This window comes from Panthera tigris, chromosome A2 (genome assembly GCF_018350195.1).
Source record: "Panthera tigris isolate Pti1 chromosome A2, P.tigris_Pti1_mat1.1, whole genome shotgun sequence".
NCBI lineage: Eukaryota > Metazoa > Chordata > Mammalia > Carnivora > Felidae > Panthera > Panthera tigris.
The window spans coordinates 9,205,282-9,224,671 of NC_056661.1; the positions used below are offsets into that span (position 1 = coordinate 9,205,282).

At 57.9% G+C, this 19,390-nt stretch overlaps 1 protein-coding gene and 1 long non-coding RNA gene across 3 annotated transcripts; both read left to right on the top strand.

Moving 5' to 3' along the window:
- Window positions 1-4,585: 4,585 nt before the first annotated feature.
- DAND5 (DAN domain BMP antagonist family member 5) lies at window positions 4,586-7,858 on the top strand. The gene is made up of 2 exons (XM_007098157.1): window positions 4,586-4,912; window positions 7,613-7,858. The coding sequence occupies exons 1-2, from the start codon at window positions 4,586-4,588 to the stop codon at window positions 7,856-7,858; spliced, it is 573 nt and encodes a 190-aa protein (XP_007098219.1).
- Window positions 7,859-11,875: 4,017 nt separating this feature from the next.
- LOC122236374 lies at window positions 11,876-19,389 on the top strand. 2 transcript variants are annotated; one of them, XR_006214439.1, is made up of 3 exons: window positions 11,876-12,029; window positions 17,644-17,722; window positions 19,334-19,389. It is a non-coding gene; the product is annotated as an uncharacterized LOC122236374 (long non-coding RNA). The 2 variants fall into 2 exon arrangements; XR_006214438.1 differs by having other exon boundaries at window positions 11,876-12,005.
- The last annotated feature ends 1 nt before the right edge of the window (window position 19,390 follows it).

The window sequence follows — 19,390 nt, forward strand, 5'->3', positions numbered from 1 at the left end:
AGTCTTGTGGGTGAGACGCACAAATAACTACAATGGTGAAAGAGGAAGGAAGTCCCCACAATGGTGCAGGATTTCTGAACAGCAGTTTCCTACCAGGTCAGGAGGTTTCGGATCCACTCTGGGAAACATCAGCTTAGAAGTTAAGAGCAGGCACTTTGACGACAAACTAGCTTCCCCACCCCCACTGCTGGCCAGGGCTTTGCACACAGCAGCGGCCAGATGGCACAGGCCGGAGGGAGGGTGGGATGGGCGGGAAGGAGCAAGGGGGAAAGAAGGGGTAAGGCTTCTGCGGGTAGGTCTTAAATTAAAAAAAAAAATTTAAGCTTTACTTATTTTTGAGAGACAGAGACAGACAGACACAGGATCCGAAACACACTCCAGGCTCTGAGCTGTCAGCACGGAGCCCGAGGCGGGGCTCGAACGCACGAACCACGTGATCGTGCCCTGAGCCGAAGTCGAAGGCTCAACCGACTGAGCCACCCAGGCGCCCCCTGAGGGCAGGTCTTAAGTTGAAATTTTAATTTACATTTAAATTAAAATGTACACAGCATACAATCAATCATGTGCAGTGAACAATCCAGTGGCATTTAGTACATTCACAATATCGAGCAACCAGTACCACTATCTAGTTCTAGAGCATTCCCATCGCCCCAGAAGGAAACTCCATACCCATGAACAGTCACTCCCCAGTCCCCCCTCCCATCAGTTCCTGGCAACCAGTAAACTCCCTTCTGTCTCTCTGGATTTGCCTAGTTCTGGACATTTCATATAAATGGAGCCGTTTGTGACAATTTGTGTCATTTGCAGGTTTTTGAGGCACATCCATATTGTAACATGTATCAGTCCTTGTTGGACTGAGTCATGTCCCCCCGAGATTCACATGTCAAAGTGCCACCTGCCAGTACCTCAGAATGTGACCATATTTAGAAGTCAGATCTCTAAGAAAGTAATTAAAATGAGGTCATTAAGGCCCCTGGGTGGCTCAGTCGGTTGAGCATCTGACTTCGGCTCAGGTCATGATCTCACAGCCTGTGAGTTCGAGTCCTATGTCGGGCTCTGTGTTGGCAGCTCAGAGCCTGGAACCTGCTTCAGATTCTCTCTCTCTCTCTCTCTCTGCCCGTCCCCTGCTCATGCTTTGTGTCTCTCAAAAATAAATAAACATTAAAAAAAATTTTAAGTTCATTTGAGAGAGAGAGAGCGAGAGAGCAGGTGAGTGTGCATGATGTGGGGGGCAGAGAGGCAGAGAGAGAGAGAGAGAGAGAGAGAGGGAGAGAATCCTAAGCAGGCTCTGCATTGTCAGCACAGAGCCCAATGTGGGGCTTGAGCCCATGAACCATGAGACCATGACCTGAGCTGAAATTAAGAGTAGGACGCTTAACTGACTGAGCCACCCAGGCACCCTTTTTTTCCCCTTTTTTAATTTTTTAAAAATGTTTTAGGGGTGTCATATTTTTTTTTTACCTATACTTATTTGAATGCCTGAAATAGTTCACCTAAAAAGCAAAGGGCAGGACAATGGTATATAGATTGCTTTCATTTGTGCTTTTTTCTTTTCTTATGTTTCGGTTTTGTATGCTTAAAAGGGTTTTTAAACTCTGAAGTGAAACGCCTCCCTAAAAGGAAAACCTTGCTGCTCTTTTCAACATGGAAATACAAGTAAACTCTAAATGCAAATACAAGCAGGGGCACCTGGGTGGCTCAATCAGTTAGGCAGGGACCTCAGCTCAGGTCATGATCTCCCAGTTGGTGGGTTCGATCCCTGTTTTGGGCTCTGTGCTGCCAACTCAGAGCCTGGAGCCTGCTTCTGATTCTATACCTCCTTCTCTCTGCCCTTCTCATGATCTTTCAAAAATTAACATGCATTAAAAAAAATTTTAATGCAAGTACAAGTAAACCATAGCTTGTAAATTCTTTAAAAAAAAATTTTTTTTAAGTTCATTTATTTATTTTGAGAGAGTGTGTGAGTGCATGAGCGGGGTAGAGAGAGAGAGAGACAGAAGCCCAAGCAGGCTCTGTGCTGTCAGCACAGAGCTCCAGGCAGAACTTGATCTCACCAACCATGAGATCATGACCTGAGCTGAAATCCAGAGTTTGTCGCTTAGCCAACTAAGCCACCCCCACCCCCAGCTTGTAAATTTTTACTCTGCTCCTCCAAAAGGTCAGCATGTAATAGACATCCGAATATTTCTTTAAATTCAATTTTCTTGGGGGCGCCTGGGTGGTTCACTCCATTAAGCAACCCACTCATGATTTCGGCTCAGGTCGTGATCTCACAGTTCCTGAGTTTGAGCCCTGTGTGGGGCTCCGTGCTGACAGTGGGGAGCCTGCTTGGGATTCTCTGTGTCTCTCTCTGCACCTCTCCAGCTTCTGCACGCTGTCTCTCAAAATCAATAAACATTTAAAAAAACCTGTAAACTTAATTTTCTTGGATATCCTTCCGTGTAAAAAAAAAAAGAGGTTCCTTAGCCCTGTACCACTGTGTAGTATTATGGGATTATGCCTGGTGAGTCTGGAGAAGAGCGAAGGAGGCCGGGGCGGGGGCAGTTGGAGGGGCTGGAGGGAGTGAGAAAGGGGGAGAGGGTGGGAAAGAGGAGGAAGGGGTGGTGGTGACAGGAGCAGACGGGCGACACCTGTGGGCTGCAGTGAGGACTTTGGCTGTCACCCGAGCGAGGTGCGAGCCCTGGAAGGTTCTGAGCAAAGAGAAGTGCCCGGACCCAAGTGCTCACCGGCGCCTCCTGGCTGCTGTGGGGGGAACAGACTTTGCGGAGAGGTGCTGGGAGCTCGAGCACCAACCCAGGGTGGAGGGGCCGTACTGGTTCAAGCGGGGAAATAACAGGGGCCGTGTCTGGGCGGGGGGCGAAGAGAGGAGTGAGAAGTGGACGGATCGTAGGTAGATTCTGGAGCAGACGGGATTTGCCGTCATAGCAGATGGGGGGAGGCGGGTGCAGTCAGAGAAAGCGAGGAGGTCAACGGTGCTCCAAAGTTTGGGGCGTTAGCACTGGGCATCAGCTGGGTCTAGAGGACTTCGAGGGGGCGGGCTGGGGGACGCCCAGGAGCTCGGATGCAGCGGGGTGTGGGGGAAGCACCCTCGCACCTTCCAGGTGGGGCGTCCAGGAGGCAGATGCCCTGGGCGCGGCTGCCGCGCAGTCCCGAGAGCCGCCGCCAGAGGGCGAGCGCGCCCCATCGCACTTCGCAGCCCCGCGGGGCGCGGGAAGGACCGGCCGTGCGGCTTCTCACGGCCCCTGCGCCGGCAGCTCCTCGCCTGGGTGCGAAATGGGGGCTACGGGGGTGCCAGGGCCCGGCCCGGCCCCCCACCCAGGCGTCCCCGGGGCTCCAAAGCCTGGGACACGGCTCCCACCCTCTTCATGTGCTTCCAGCCCTCCAGCCTCCACCCCCCACCGGGCTGTTCCCATCGCCTCCAGCACCACCTCGGGGCTCTGCAAAAATGTCACCTCCTCGGGGAGGCCTTCTCTGACCACCCTGGGGGGCAGAAGTCCCCGCCCTGACTCCTGTAAGGCACATGCTATTTAAATAACCTAACACTTCAGACCCTGACATCATCGTATCTTGTACTGCCTGTTTTCTGCACTGCAGTGTCACATCCACAGCGAGAACCCATTTCTGTCTTGCCCCCCCCCCCCAACCCGAGTCCCCAGGGCTGGGAATCACGCCTGGCCTCTAATAGGTGCTAAAGGAAAAACAGCTATAATGAAGTTAATCATAGTTTACTCATGGTTCTACTGTGTATCAGCCTCTATTGTAAGCTGCTTGTGGAAATTATCTCCTTTGAGTCCTCAGAATAGCCCCACCAGGTAGGGAGAGTTAATAACATATTATATTCATCCTCGGAACCAAAGAGGACGCTGAGCCCCCAGAGGGGTGAAGGGACTTCACAGAGGTTGCACAGCCAGAAAGTTGCAATGCTGGGGCGCCTGGGTGGCTCAGTCCGTGAAGCGTCTGACTTGGGTTCAGGTCATGATCTCAACGGTTCACGAGTCTGAGCCCCGCGTCGGGCTCTGTTCTGGCAGCTCGGAGCCTGGAGCCTGCTCCGGATTCTGCGTGCGTGTGTCTCTCTCTCTCTCTGCCCCTACCGCACCCATGCTCTGTCTCTGTCTCTGTCTCTCTCTCTCTCTCTCAAAAACAAATAAAAACATTTAAAAAAATTAAAAAAAAAAAAAAAAGTTGCAATGCTCAGGCTGAAACCCGAGAGGCCTGGCTGGAATTGTCTGATTTTGCTAAACGGAGGGATGGATGTGCCCCAGACCTAGAAAGGAGCCCCCTCAGAGCCTCCAGGCATCGTGCCCCTGAGTCCCTGTTTCCAGACTTGCCTTTCCCAGTCCCCACGGCCCACACACCCACAGACCCAGCCCCTCCCCCCCCCCCCCCCCCCCCCCCGCCTGCCAGGCTGGTGGGGGGAGGGGTGGGAACCCAGCAGGCCTCAGTTTATTTTCCTCCCCACTGTGGGTTTGCAGAGGTTGGGGGAAAGCCATTTAAAGCAGGTCCGAAGGGCCTCGGTTCCACCCACCAGACAGCAGGGTCGGCTGCCCAGGACCCTGAGCCCAGTCCCAGATTGACAGACGGACAGATGTTCCTCCGCCAGCTGATTGCTCTCCTGAGCCTGCTCAGTGGGGCCCACTTGCCCACAGGCTTTGGGAGGCCCGGACCCCAGGGGCCCCCATCTCGGCTCTGGGCTGCCACCAACGAGACCCGGGCTCTGGGCCGAGGGGTCCCAGCCTCCCAGGTACAATCCTCTGCCCTCAGCAGCTGGAAGGCCTTCTTGGGCCTGCAGAAAACTGGCCGGCTGGGGAGAGGTAGTCTGCAGCAGGGGCAGGAAGCGGCCCCCACCATGTCTCTGCCCCTGGACCCGCACGAAGTGACCCGGGAGAGGTGCAAGGCTGTGCCGTTCACCCAGGTGAGGGTGGCAGGGGGAGAGGAGGGCCGAGCTTCAGCACTGGCGGAGAGCACAGACTGTGGTCCTGCACAGATCTGGGTCCGGCCTCGCACCCTCCACCTAAACATCTCTTATCCTGTTTCCTCCCTTAGAAGATGAGGCCTAAGCCTTTCCTACCCAACCATGCAGTTACTTCCATCCTGGTCTCCCGCCCTTCTATGGCTGCCTTCTCCCCCAGGCCTATTTTTCCATTTGGTGGCCAGAGGGCACCTGTGAATACCTGAGTCAGATTTCCTCCTTCTTCCACTCAGAGCCCTCCACGGCTCCCACTCCAGTCAGAGCAAAGCCATGTCCCTCCCGGGGCCCACAAGGCCCTGTCACCTCCCCGACCTCGCCTCCTCCTGCTCTTCTCCTCACCTACTTCACTCCTGCCACACCAGCCACCTTGCTTTTCTCCGGACACACCAATGCTACATCTACCTCAGGGCCTTTGCACTGGCTGCTCCCTTTGCCTCTGCCATTCCACTCCCCCACCCCCAGATATTCTGTGGCTCCTTCTCTTCCCTCCTTCAGGTTTTTTCTCAGACACAATTCAAAGATGCAACACCTTTCACCTGTTCCTTCTTTCCTGCTTTATTTCTCACTGTAGTACACCTCATCGCCTAACATGTAAAACTGATTTTGTGGTTGCATTTATCATGTCTCCCTCACTAGGATGTCTTCTCCAGCAGAGCACGAATTATTATTATGCCTTGTTCACTTCTGTATCCCCATCGCCAGGCCTGTGAACAGAGCCAGGCACGCGGTGGGCACTCAGTGTTTGTTGAATGAATGAGTGATTAAATGAATAATAGTGCCTGCCTCCTAAGGGCTATTGGGCATCAGAACGAGACAGATATGGTTATGGGCATTCAGTCAGTGCTCTTTAAGAGCTGTGGGAATTCACGCCATGTGTTTATAACCCGGGCTTTGGTGCTCCGTGTACCTGGCTTCAAGTTAACTGATGACTTCTGTGTGACCCAGGGGAAGTGGCTTCCCTTCTCTGAGCCTCGTTTCCTATCTTGGCAAAACAGACTTAATGACAGATGTGAATGCACGCAAGGTGTTTGGAACGATGCCCCGCAGGGTGTCAGTTCCCAAGCCCCCTTGGCTCATTATTCATTCGGCAAACTTTCGCCGAAGGTGATACGGTGGCGATTGCATGGCCTGGGGCCAGTTACCTTGCCCTGAATTGTGCCCCAGTTTCCCCGCACAGCCACGCACGCTGTGCCCAGCAGAGGGGACCCCTGGCCTGGGATCCAGCTGTGAACCCTCTCCCAGAGCGGCAACTGCCCCGGGGTGGCACAGAGGTGTTCTCAGGGCCAGCAGCCCCTTTGGCAGCTGTGTGGACTTAGGTGAGGGACTACTCTGAGCCTCGGGTTCCCTCATCAGTAAATGAGGACAATAATGGCCCCAGCTTGTAGCATTGTGGGAGGAGAGAGTTCACCTAAGGTGAGTAGCATGGGTCCCGGCATGGTGTTAGTGTTCAGTCAGTAAGTGTTAGCTTTTGCTATGATGCACCTGCTGGGGTTACAGCCATAAACAAGGGAGAGAAAGTCCCCGTCCCCAGGCAGCTTGTATTCTAGGAGAGGAACATTAAAAGAAGAGACACGACTATAAATTACTACAAGCCCCAGGAAAAAGATCACCAGGGGGGTGACATTTCCCTTGGGGACGCCTCTGAGAAAAGATGCGTTGGGATGAACTCAGGTGGAGGGCACAGCAAGGGCAATGGACCAGTGGACCAGAGGTGGGCATGGTGCTGTGTCGGAACAGGGAAGAGGCCGGGGTGGCTGGGGCAGGATGACTGAGGAGGACGGGGCTCGCAGGGCGGCAGGAACACAGGGTTTAAGCAGAGAAGTTGGGGCGAGTTGATAGAGCCACTTACTTGGAGGGGACCAGAGGAGGAATTTTTTTTTTTGAGAGAGAGAAAGAGTGCAAGTGAGCGAGGGGCAGAGAGAGAGAGAGTGGGAGAGAGAGAAGCGGGGCTCACCTGAACCAGGGCTCGAGCTCACCCGACGCGGGACTCGAACTCACAAACCTCGAGATCATGACCTGAGCTGAAGGCAGATGCTTAACTGACTGAGCCACCCAGGGGCCCCCATAGGGGGGGACTTTTACTGAACGCTTACTGTGTGCTAGGCAAGAGGCTAGGGCTTTCTGTCTAATCCCCACCAGGTTCCTGTAATGCTAGCCCTTTCTGCAATCCCTTATCCCGAGAGGTGCCTCCTTCATCATCATCTCCTGCTCAGGAGGAGCGGCCCTTCCCTGTATTAATCCTTTCTGTTGAAAGGGTAGATTGGGGCACCAAACGAGGCTCGAGGGTTCGAGCCCCACATCCGGCTCCTGTGCTGACAGCTCAGAGCCCGGAGCCTGCTTCGGATTCTGTGTCTCCCCTCTCTTTCTGCCTCTCCCCCGCTCACGCTCTGTCTCTCAAAAATAAACAAACATTAACAACAACAACAACAAAAAGGGTAGGTTGATTTCTCTTTTTCCTGGTTGAACTTCCATAATTTCACAGGTAAAGAAACAGGACCAGAGAGGCTGGGTAGCTTGCCCCAAGTCACACAGCCAGCCGATGGCAGTCAGGATTTGAACCTGGCCTCTCGAGGTGGGGTGGGAGTGGATGGGAGATTATTCTCACCATTCTGGCCCCACACTCCACTGATCTCCCTGTCCCAGGTGATCTCCCAGCCCGGCTGCACGGCAGTTCACCTCCGAAACCACCTCTGCTTTGGCCACTGCTCGTCCCTCTACGTCCCCGGCTTGGACCCCACCCCACTCGTCCTTTGCAACGGCTGTGTGCCCACTCGAAAACGCTGGACACCCGTGGTCCTGTGGTGTCGGGCGAGCGGCCCCGGCTCCCGTCGACGGATGAAGACGTCTACTGTGCTGGTTGAAGGGTGTCAGTGCAGCCCGAAGGCGTGATCTGAGCATGACGGAGGGACACGCAAATGTGCACATCTTGGGGAGATGGGGGCAGACGCGCCCAGAAAGATGCCAACCTGGATCATGTACGCTGGGTCAAGAGACTAGGGACACAGGGACAGCCTGACAGGTCTCCAACATCCCTGCCCTGCTCCCAGGGACACCAGGCACGTCCCCAGCTGTGGGGCTGGGCCACTCATAATCATAGCACTCAGTTTACCAGGCCCTGCGCTAAGCGTTTGACACACACTGACTTACGTCATCCCCGGAGCAGCCCAATGAGATGGGGGTTAGTATCACCCTATTTTACAGAGAAGGAAACTGAGGTTCTAAGAGGCAAAGCCACTCGCTCACGTCCCACAGCAGTAAGTGGCAGGTCTGGCATTCGAATCCTGGACAGTGTGGCACCCAACGTTGACCCCTAGGCTGGACCTCCTCTCCTAGAATGAAAGACACGCTCCCAGCTACAGGGAGGACAGATGGTCCCACACGGACCAGGAGACACAGGGATGACCCCGTCCTAGGGACCCCCCCCCAAGAAACCAAGACAGGGAGGCAGACATAGCTGCTGGGGGAGACTTGGGCCCCCCCCAAGTCAGAGGCAGGACCCGTGTGATCCCAGCGCCCCTCCTGCCCCGCTCCCTTAAGTTTCCACACAGCCCCACGCACAGTGTGGTATTGAACAGGAACCATAAAGGTTGGCCAAACCCAGTTGTGCGTGTGTGCATGTGTGCATGTGTGTGTGTGTGTGTGTGTGTTCCTCCAACTGGGGCTCCCTGGGAACGGGTGGCCCTGTGTTGGGGTGTGGGCGTCAGGGGTGCTCCCTCCTTAGCTGGGCACAGGGTCTGCAGCGCATGAGGGCAGCCTGGCTCGGGCGGCTGGAACCGGGGCCCTGGCAGATGGGCTCGTCTGGCACAGACGTGGGGACATGTGGCGCTGTCAGGGCTGACTCCAAATGCCCCCCGGAGCGTGGGGCGGGGTGGGGGGGGGCGGCCAGGCCCCTCTCAGCCCTCTTCCTGCCTCAGGAAGGAAGGCCCCAGGTGAGGGGAGCAGAAGGAGGGGACCCGAGGAAACAGATGGGCCAGCAGGGCGTGGGAGCCTGCGACCTCTGACCCTACAGGCCTGCACAGAGGGGTGGGAACGGGCCAGGCGGCCAGCTCCCAAGGCCCTGCTTCAAGGGCCCCGGGTGGGGGGCAGGGTCACCAGGGGCCCACAGGGGGCGCACGCTCCCCCCCTCCCTCCAGGCTTCTGTGCCAAACCCCAGGCAGAGTCCGAGCGGGCAGCTCAGCCCTGGCACCGCGGGCACCCCTCGCTCTGGCAGGCACGAGGCGCCTGATTCCCCCCCTTCAGCTGTGCCCACCTCCTGCCAGCCGGGGAGCCAGCTGGGAGCCTTGGTGCCAGGGGGCCCCCGGAGTCCCTGCCCCCTCCTGGGCAGTGCCAGCCGGCCCCCGCCCCCCCAGGCCCAGTAATGGGTGGGTAATGAGTGCTGGGGGAGCGGGGGAGGGGCGAGGGATGCAGGTGCCACAGGCGCTGGCACGGGGGCCGCTAATCAGGTTTGCCAGCGCCATCTGTCACCGCGCGAGCATCTGGGGCTCAAGGTGACCCTGTCACCCTCAGTTACAATTATGAGTTTGGCATCTGTATTAAAGCCCGCCAGCCGGCCGGGCAGGGGAGGGCTGGGGTGGGCACGGGGGTGCACGACAAGCCCTGTCCCGGGGGTCCCGTTCCCAGGGGCTGCATGGCTGCCAAGGCACGGGGCTTCTCCATGCTTGGGGGAGCGCGTGTGTGTGTGTGTGCGCGTGTGTGGACAGCCTCCACAATTCTGTGAGCGTGTCTGGACGCGGAGCACAACACCCTGGGGGTCCTGGGTTTTTGTGGATCTCTGGGTATGGTGGCTGTGTGCCTGAGCCCGGTGGGATGGGTGGGGGCTGGGGGTGGCGCTGAGGCTGTATGGGTGCGAGGGCCCCCATGCGTCCACGCGCTGGGGAGAGGAGCGTATGGCGGTTCTTTTCTTTAGGTTGTGTCACGCTGTGTGTGGTGTTGTGCCTGTGATGGTCACGGGCTGTGTGTTTTGGGGCGCGGGGTCTGTAAGATCCTGTTGAAGTGTGTGTGTGTCAACACACGGGGACAGCAGCTGGGAGGGGCTCTGTGGGGTCACCGCAGGGCCCGTCTCCTGTGCCTTCAGAGCGTCCTTGCCCTCGACAACCTCTGTGGCCCAGGGTCTAGTGTGGGGGGCTTGGGGAAGGCAGGAGTCGGCTCTCAGGAGGATTCTGGGCTCTGGGTTCTTGGATCTGGATTCCGGGTCCTTGGCTTTAGATTCTGGAAGATAGGATTTTTGGATTCTAGATTCTGGGCATTCGGACCTGGATTTTAAATTCTGGGAACTGAGTTCTTGGATCTGGTAGCTGGGAATCCAGCTTTGGATTTTGGATTCTGAGATCGGGTTCTGAAAACCGTGATCTGGATTTCAAGCTCTGAATTCTCGGTCTGGGTTCCCGCTTCTGGACCCTGATGTGTTCTCCAGGCTCTGGGCTGAGCCTGGGCCTGTCCTCTCTGCCCTTCTATTCAGCCTGGGCCATCGGGCCGCCCACCGTCTCCCCACGTGATGGGTGCAGAGACCACACATGGCCACCAGGGGCCACCCTTGGTCCAGGTTTGGGCCAAGTTGACCCAGCTAGCCCGGAGTAGAGGAACACCCTGGCCTGGCTTGACCCAGCCCTTTGAGGCAGAGTGGGGTGGGGCTTTGCTTCCGTCCCTTTCCTTCCCAACCTCCACTGATGACAGATGTCTGTATGTCAAACATGGAGAACTGGACCCAGCAGCCCCACAGACCCCCAATCTGGACCAGGGGACAGGGAGCCAGTCAGTGAGTCAGACCAGGGGGAAGGCACATGTGTGTCTATGAAGGTGTCAATGAATGTAGGGAGACATGTGTAGGTGTGAAGGAGCACTCTGTCTCTAGGGTAGGCACATATGACAGCGTTTCCTGGAGTGTGAGCCTGTGGGGTGATGTGTGGCTTAGGACCACATGTCTGGTAGGGTCCTTGCACGATGGTGCATCTATGGAACTATATGTGTCACTGTCGCACTGATGGCGGGCAGGAGTTCCTGTCATGGGTGTGTCTGGCCGTAACCATGACTGTGAGTGTCTCTGGGTGACTGTGGGCATGTTCGTAGGTGTCACTGTGTCTGTGAAGGTGTCTGGGGCGGCGTCCCCAAGGACTGGATCTTTGTGTTGATGGTGTCTTGTAGCGGGTGTGTAAAGATGTGTAGAACACAGGTTTGCCTTCTGAGAGCGTCAGGCAGGGGAAGGCGAGTCCTCTAGAAGGGAATGGAAAAAAATAATAATTATAAAGGGAGTGGAGAAGGGACTGAGGTGGGTGGGACCAGAGACCCTCGGAGGGTTCCCCTTTATTTCCTTCCTGGGTCTCTCTGACCCTCCGTCTGGCTGGCTCCCCCATTCGGCATCTCCGACTTTGCCTGGGGGGGGTCTTGGTCCTCTGCCTCCTCCCGTTGCCAGGCAAGGCGCCGGGCACAGTGGGCCTCTGTTTCCCACCCAGCCTTCGTCTTCCATCTCGATCCCCTCCTCTGCTTCTCCGTGGCCCTCTTCCTCTGTCCGTCCTTCCTCGGTTGTGCACGTCTTTCCATCTCGCAGGTCTCTCCAGATCATCTCTCTGTCTCTCCGCATCTGTCTCTCCTTCGTCTCTTCTAAGTGTCTTTCTTTTCCCCTCTACGGCTCTGTCTGTCTCTCCCTACCTCTTGTCTCTCCCTGTCTTTCCATCTCTCTCCATCTCTGTCTTTCCCCGCCCCGTCTCCCGGTCTCTGCCGGACCGGGTGGGTCCGGGTGGGTCCTGGACAGCCCGGCCCGGGCGCCGCGACGAACAATGCCCCATTCACGCGGCCCGTCGGCGCCATGGCAACGCGCCCGCCCCGCCCTCCCCGCGCGCGGGCCGCGCGTGCCAAGAGGATGCCATGGTTACGTCAGGCGCGTGCCCGTCCCGCGCGCCTCCGCCCCGCGCGCTCTTGAAGGGACCAGACCAGCAGGGGGCGCCCGGCCGCAGCCTCTGACGGGAGTCAGGAGGGGCCGTCCTCCACGGGGCCTTCAGGAACTCAGTGCCTCAGTTTCCCCTTCTTTAAAACGGCAGTGGTGCGCAGAGTGAGATTGCAGTGGGTGCGTGCCTGTGTGTGTGTGTGTGTGAGAGAGAGAGAGAGCGAGAGGGAGAGAAAGTGAGAGAGAGAGAGAAAGAGCGAGATGGCCCATGAAGTTGCCGTTTGGGGATGGTTGTGTGTCTGCGAGTTTGCATTTGAAAGTCAGTGGGACTATACATGTATGAACGTGTGGGTCCATGTTTGCACGCTTACGTGCGTGTTTTTGTGGGAAGGAGCTTGCGGTTTGGAGGTGATTGCATGTGTGTGTGTGTGTGTGTTTTATATGTGTGATAAACACCTGTGTGTGATAGTGTCTATGCAGTGTGGGGGTGGTGGTGTCTCTGTGTGTTTGTGGTTGTGTGACTGCGTACCCCTGTGTTTGCATGACGCGCGTGTGTGTGTGTGTTGGACGGCTGTGTTGTTGGGTGTGGTTTTGAGTTTGTGGGATTGTTGCTTGTGTGTCTGGGGGTCTGGTTCACAGGTTTGTGTGTGTGTGTGTGTGTGTGTGTGGAACTGGGCTGAGCTCTGAGGACTGCCGGGGCTTGGCTGAGCCCCCCCGTCACCTGGGGGCCTCCTGGCACAGAAGGGGGTGCCCAGCTGCTTGGGACCTCCGACTCCCCACGGGTTCAGGACTGCCCCAGCTGATGAATATTCATGAACTGGGGGGGGGCTGACACCCACTGCCTACAGCTGAGAGTCCATTAGCCCCCTGGCTTTCCACACACTGGCTGCAGCAGAGTCGGGGGGGGGGGTGCCAGGGTGGGCCTGTGCCTGTCTCCACGACTTGGGAAGCTGGGGGGGGGGTATCCTGGTGACTATCGTGGGGGCCATGTCAGAACGCTTGGCTGCCGGGTGGGACAGCTAAGGGGCTGTCTCAATGTTGTGACAGGCACCGGGGAGAGAGACTGTTGGATGACAGGATGTTCTTGTAACAGTGGTGGCGGCTGTCACCCACCGTTTCTTTGTAGCTCTGTCCGGGGACTCTGGGTGTTGTGCGGCGACGTGAGATGTGTGCCCGTCACCTGCAATAGCGAGGCCTTGAGTGTATGTCTCCGGAGGGTCTTTGAGCAGCTCTGCAGGGGCCCCTACCTGCTGGCCGTCTGCTCTGTGACACTGTGACAGGGGGGGTATGTTGTCGTGTTGTCAGAGGGACTGGTTTGCTTCAAGCGCTGATTGAGGGACAGCTGTGCACCACACCCTGGGGATGAAGTGATCGTTCTGCTTCCCTTCCGCGTGGGGGGGTGGGGGCGGGGGCGGTGACTCCGCGTGGCCACGTGGCTACCGCAGCTGCAGGGGGGACCCGGCCGAGTATGTCAGTGTGCCTCTGCTGGTCAGCGTGACACTGGTGCAGGGTGAGGGTCAGCATGCCAGGCTAGCCGTGAGGACGCACGAGACCACGTGGCTAACGGCGCGTGTGACCAGAATTGTTTGAGGGCGTGATGGTGTCTCTGCGTGTAACAGCGTGGCTGAGGGTGTGACAGACAGTGTCGCTGGTTGAAGGTGTGACAGCATAACTATGTGTGACAGCATGTGTGACAGTGTGGTTGTGTGTGACAGTGTGACTGAGGATGAGATAGCGTGGCTGTGTGTGTGGCTGTGCGATCGAAGGTGTGACAGTGACGCTGTGTGTGTGACAAGTGTGTGTGATGACACGAGCCAAGGGGCTGTGACTGCCCCACCCCCATCCCCAGGCTGCGACAGGGAGCCCAGCTACACTGTCACCCACGACTACACGGTCACATCCTCAGCCACGCTGTCACAGACAGCCTTGCTGTCATACCTTCGCGCTGGACCAAGGGGCCTCATGGCGGGAGACGGGCAGCCGCCCAGGCTGGGGACGCACGTGGGCCTGAGGCAGGGACACCTGGAGATATAACCACTCGCTCATCCGTCTTCTGCGTGCAGGCTGGGTTTGGGGAGCGGCCCGCAGAGGCAGTGGCGACGGGTGCGGGGAGGGCTCCTCCGGTCTGGGGGACTCCAGCCTGGGTCCTGGTGTGTGGCTGGGTGGCCCCTGAGGCTTGGCTAGGGACACGGTGCAGCCAGCCTCACCCCCCCCCCCATACCGACTCCCTGGGTCAGCTGGGCGGTGGCAGCATACAGAGGCCCCATTCAGGAGCCCGGGCTCGGTTTCCAGGGCGGGTGGGGTGGGTCTCCTGCCGGCTGCAAATGAAACGTTTCCCCAATTCCTTCCCTTTGCCTGCAGATGAGTGCTGGCCACAGGAGGCCTTGCTGCCCACCTTTCCTTGGCCCCGGCCAGGCTGTGCCACCAGGGGCGCGTGGGAATATGCGCCTGTGGGCCTTGCGTGCAGCTGTGGGCTGGCCTGTAGGTTCCCATTTGTGACTTAGGAGTGTGTGCGTGTGTGCGTGTGTGCGTGTGCGTGTTTGGGTGTTGGCGCGACCAGCTATCTGTGTGTGTGACCATTTGTGATCACAGGCGATCTTGTGTCTCTGGGTGTCCGTGCGTCTGTATGTATGTGATCTCTGTACCTTTGTGTGACTTTGCGCGTGCCACCTCCATGGATGATTTTGAGAGGATCGGCGTGGATGACCGCATGGGCTTGTCCCGTACGGGATTTGGGGGCCCTACGTGACTTTGTGTAACTGGGCTCAGGGTGACTGACTCTGGGAGTCTGTACAGCTCTGGCTGCCTATGTCTGAGTGTGTCTTTGTGTCTTGGCAAGTTGTGTGGGTTTCGGTCTCTGTGGGGGTCTCTGTGATGGTGAGAGCGTTCCTGGTGTTTTTCTGTGGATGGATCTGGGAAGGTCTGGTGGGATTCTCTGTGTGGCTCTGTGTGTGTTTGTGGGTCTGTGTGTGATCATGGCGTTTTGGATGTCCTCCCCCAGAGGGGGAGGGTCCGCATCTCTGTGCGTCTGAGTATGCCCGTGTGTCTCTGGGATTCTCTCGCGTGAGAGCCGTGGTCCCGGGTGCCTGGCCAGGTGTGAGTGCCTTGGGAGCCAGGCCCGTAATACCTCAGGCTCAGACCCCACCCATCAGGGGCTCCCAGCCCGGGGTGAGGGCAGCGAGCACAATGCCAGAACCCCGGGTTTGGGGCGCGGACCATGCCTGCCAGGCTGGGCAGGGGAGACGTCAGGCCCTCTTGGAGAGTGGGGATCCCTAGTGCTTTCGGGAAGGCCTAGAGCACCCCTCTCCCTGACCCTGGCCACACCTATAGACTGGCTTTTCACTTATCCTGTGGGCCAGATGTCTTCCCGCCTCCCCCAGGAGGCCTGCCCAGCTGTCTCGGAGCCCAGCGGTGCCCGGCCCCGCCTTCAGTGGCCCGGGGCATGGCCGCCAGAGCCCAGATGTTTCAGTGCCCTCCCCTCCACCAACCCCCAGCGCCCTGGCCAGGTAATGCCGTCAGCCTGGTTCCCGATCCTCCCTCCTCCTCGTTACTCCACACACCTGCATTGTAAGAACACACCTGCTGCCAGCTGCAGCCAGGTGGGCAGTCCCGGCAGGGAGGAATGTGGGGGATTCCAGCTGCGGCATCCCAGCTGTGCCCAGCCCCCTGGCAGTGCCCTCCTCCCCCGAGAATTCTCGAAGGCCAGGTGTGCCCTGAGACCCGGGCTCTGTGGGGGAGGGGGTGGGGGGCACGGGTGCCCTGTAGAGCCCCCCCCCCTCCTTTGCCTCACAAAAATCCTCCCAGCTGGCAGCTGTGGAGCGGGGAGCAGAGCGGATGTGTGCGTGCATATGTGTGGGTGGGTGTGGGTACAGGGTGGGGGGTGTCGCGGGAGGTGGGGAGGTGGTCTCAGCGTGGGGAGAATTCTGAGGGCGGACGTGCACGAACACGGGGGCGAGTATTTGTGTGAACACGACTGGATGTAGTTTGTGACTGCAGAAGGAAGCGGGTGTGGGGAGGTGCCCACGGTGGTGCGAGAGTGTGTGTAAACGGGAGAATGGGTATTGTGTGTTTATGAATGGCGAGAGGGGTGTTGTGTGTGTATCTGGATGTTGGATTTGTGTGTCTGTCTGTGTGTGTGTGTAAATGGAAGGATGGATGTCCTGTGTGTGTGTGTGTGTGTGTGTGTGTGTGTGTATGGATATTGTGTATGTTTGTGTGCGTCTGGATGGATGAATGGGTGTTGCCTCTGTGTGTATATGTCTGTCTGTCTGAATGAAAGGATGGGTGTCCTCTGTGTGTGTGTGTCAATGAAAGGATGTCCTGTATGTGTGTATATATAGCTGCTGTGTGTGTGTGTGTGAGTGTGTGTCCATGTAAGTATGAGCAGAGGGGTGAATATTGTGGTGTGAGTGTGTATGTAAATGGAGGATGAATAATGTGCCTGTGTGTGTGTGTGTGTGTGTGTGTGTGTGCAAATGGAATTGTGGTATGAGTGTGGGTGTAAGTGGGTATGGGAGGCTGGTCAAGAGCCTAGGTTTGGGGCCAGATACAGGACTAGGAGGGTGACAAGGGAGTGGGCAGATCCCAGCCTCGGGGTCCGGCAGGACTGGTGGATGGGGCTGGGAGGACAGGCCATTGGGTGGGGGGAGAACTGGACCCAAGTTGGGGGGGTAGGCTTCTGAGGGGCGTGGCCCTTTGTGGCCATTTGCAGAGGGGCAAGGAGGGTCTGCCCGGCTCTCAGGATGCCCCAAGCCTCCAGCTATATTAAAAGTCCCAGACACCCCAACCCTCTCAATTTCTTCCCTGAGCCGTTAAGGCCCCAGGCCCCCTTGATCTCTAAATCCCTTTCCGGTCTCTTCTTTCAGCCCCTCACAGCCCCCACCCCCACCCCGGTCCCCCATGCATCATGCAGCCGGCCCCTTCTCTCCAAACCATTGCTCATGACCCCCCCCCCCGCCCCTGCATTCCTCCTGCAGCGGTGAGGAGCAGGCAGCAATGGCCCTGAAACTTTAAACGGTGTTAAAAGTTTCTGTTTACGAGAAGCCCTTGAATTTTTAAGGACGTATCGATTCCCTCTGCCACGGCCTCGCGCCGGCAGTGGCTGCGGCACAGCGGGCGAGGCCATGTGGGACCCGCAGGATTCTAGGGACGGAGCCCCCAAAGCGCTGAATGACTGACACACGTACCAGACGCACCCTCGGGCGCACAGAGCCCCCCTCCGTGACACATCACACACACACTCCCGCAGATCCTCATCACCGCCCCAGACCCACAGAGACCACCCCACAGAAGCACACGCCTAATAACGCCCGTTAACACTTTCCGCCACACGGACACCCTGATCACAGACAGATTCGCTGGGACCCTCGCCCACCTGCCCGCTTGGTGGCACATACTCTGGGACACACAGACTCACATCCCTGCCACGTTACGCACAAGTTCATCACACACACTGACACTTTCTGACGGAAAGATCCCCAGAGCTGGCATACACAGCGCGGGCAGCTTGAAACACACGTGTCTGTTCACCCAGTACTTTCTGTCCAACCCAGACCCCGTCTACACCTAACTCCCCCTGGAATGTCAGCCCTCTGAGGGCAGGCTCTTTTATCCTGTTCCCCATGATGTCCCCAGCGCTTGGCACAGGGTTTGGCAGACGCGCACCCTCTCTGGCTCGCAGACACCCCCCAGCCTCCCCAACCCCCCCCGCCACCGAGAGACCCACCACTACGTAACACAGGGCCACGCAGAGAGACTCCTGGACGTTCACTGACCTGTGTCTCTTTCCCCCCAGAGAACACCCGGACCTGAGGACACAAGTCTAGTCACCCTGCCTCAGTGATGTAATGCGACCAGAAGTACACCCCCCTCAGGTGTGCTCGCTCGCTCGCTCTCTCTCTCTCTCACATGCACACTCTTGTGCCTGCTTTCTGGGAGCCAATGGGCGCAGCCATGGTAGCCCCCACACAGCCAGCCCTGCACAAACGTACACAGACACACACACACACACACACCTGGGCACCAACACCCCTCCAGCAGACAATGCATGGCTTAGAATTGCCACAGCTTCTTGGCCCGGGAGGGCAAGAAGGTGTTGGCTGCACCTGGCAGCAGGAGAGAGCTTTGTCTCAGCAGGAGCTGCCCAGGGGCTGCAGGCACCGCCTCCCCGCCCACCTTGGGGGTCACCTAAGGGCTCCCCCTGCCCCCACACTCGGGTCCTCAGCACCAACTTCTGCCTCCATTCCTTTCTGCTCTGGAAAGGAGGGGTCAGCGGCCTGCATGAGAGACTGGTCTCATGGTGGGGGGGGGTGTGACACATGTCTATGCCCATTTCTGTCCCTGCGGGTTGGGCTCTACGGCACTTGCTAGATCTGTGTATGTCCATGATCAGATCCAAGTACGTGTGTGTGTGTGTGTGTGTGTGTGTTTGTGTAGTGTCATAAGGGTGGGGTGTGGGAGGGGCCTGGGTGTATGTATGTCATACCCGTGTTCGTGGCTGGGTGATCCTCTGAAGGACGACTGGTCAGTGTGCCCAAGGCCCAAGGGGACATCTGGGCACCGGGTGTGTGCTATGTATGTCCCTGTGTGGTTGTGACTGCCAGTGTCTGTGTCAGTGACACCTCGTATGTCTTTGTATCAGGGTCAGTGTGCTCCTTCTCTGGGTCATTAGGCATGTGTGTCCAGGTATCTGATGGCGTATGTTTGCACGAGAGCGTGTTAGCACATTTCCCCTTAAGTAGTGTCGTTCTGCGTGCCCGGCTGTGTCCTCTGCAATGCCACAGCTGCCAAGATGTTTTGGTGTGGCTTTGTGTGTGCCTTTGGGTGTCTATGTATAGGAGCTGTGTGTCTGGAGTGCGTCAGAATGTGGTTGTGTGATGATGCCTGTCAGTGTGTCAGTGTGAATACCATGTATGTGCCAGCATGCGCTGGTGTGTGTGTCTTCGTGTGGATCGGTGTGTGTCCATGTGAGGCCCTTGCTGGCACGTCTAAACGTGGTTCGTAACTGGAACGCGGGTGTGCAGGTTATCATCATGTGATGGTGGGCCTGGGTGCCCGTCAGCGTGTGGGTCGTGGGCTGGTGTGCGGGGGCGTGTGTCCATGCCGTGTGTGTGTGTGTGTGTGTGTGTGTAGGGGTCTGTGTGTGCTCGGTTGTTGGAACGTGGAACGTGTGGCAATGCGTTCTGTACGTGACATGTGTGGCGGGGTCCGAACCCTGCTGTGTGTCAGCATGTGTCTGCGATGGAACGCGAGCCAGCACGTGTCGGGGTGGCTGTGTCGGTGTGCGCCCCCGCGCGCGCGTGTGTGTGCATGTGTGCGTGTGTGCGTGTGAGAGTGTGTGTGTGTATGTGTGTGTGCGCGCCGGCCGCCGCTCCCCCGCCCTGCCCGCCCCTCCCCGCGCCCCTCCTCCCGCCCGCGCCGCCCGCCCGCTCCCTCTCCCCGGAGTGCGCCGCTTCCAAACTTTGTCTAAACTTTCACTTTCACAGCGCGGCGGCGGCGGCGGCGTTGGCGGCGGCGGCGGGCGAGGGTGACCGGCCGAGCGG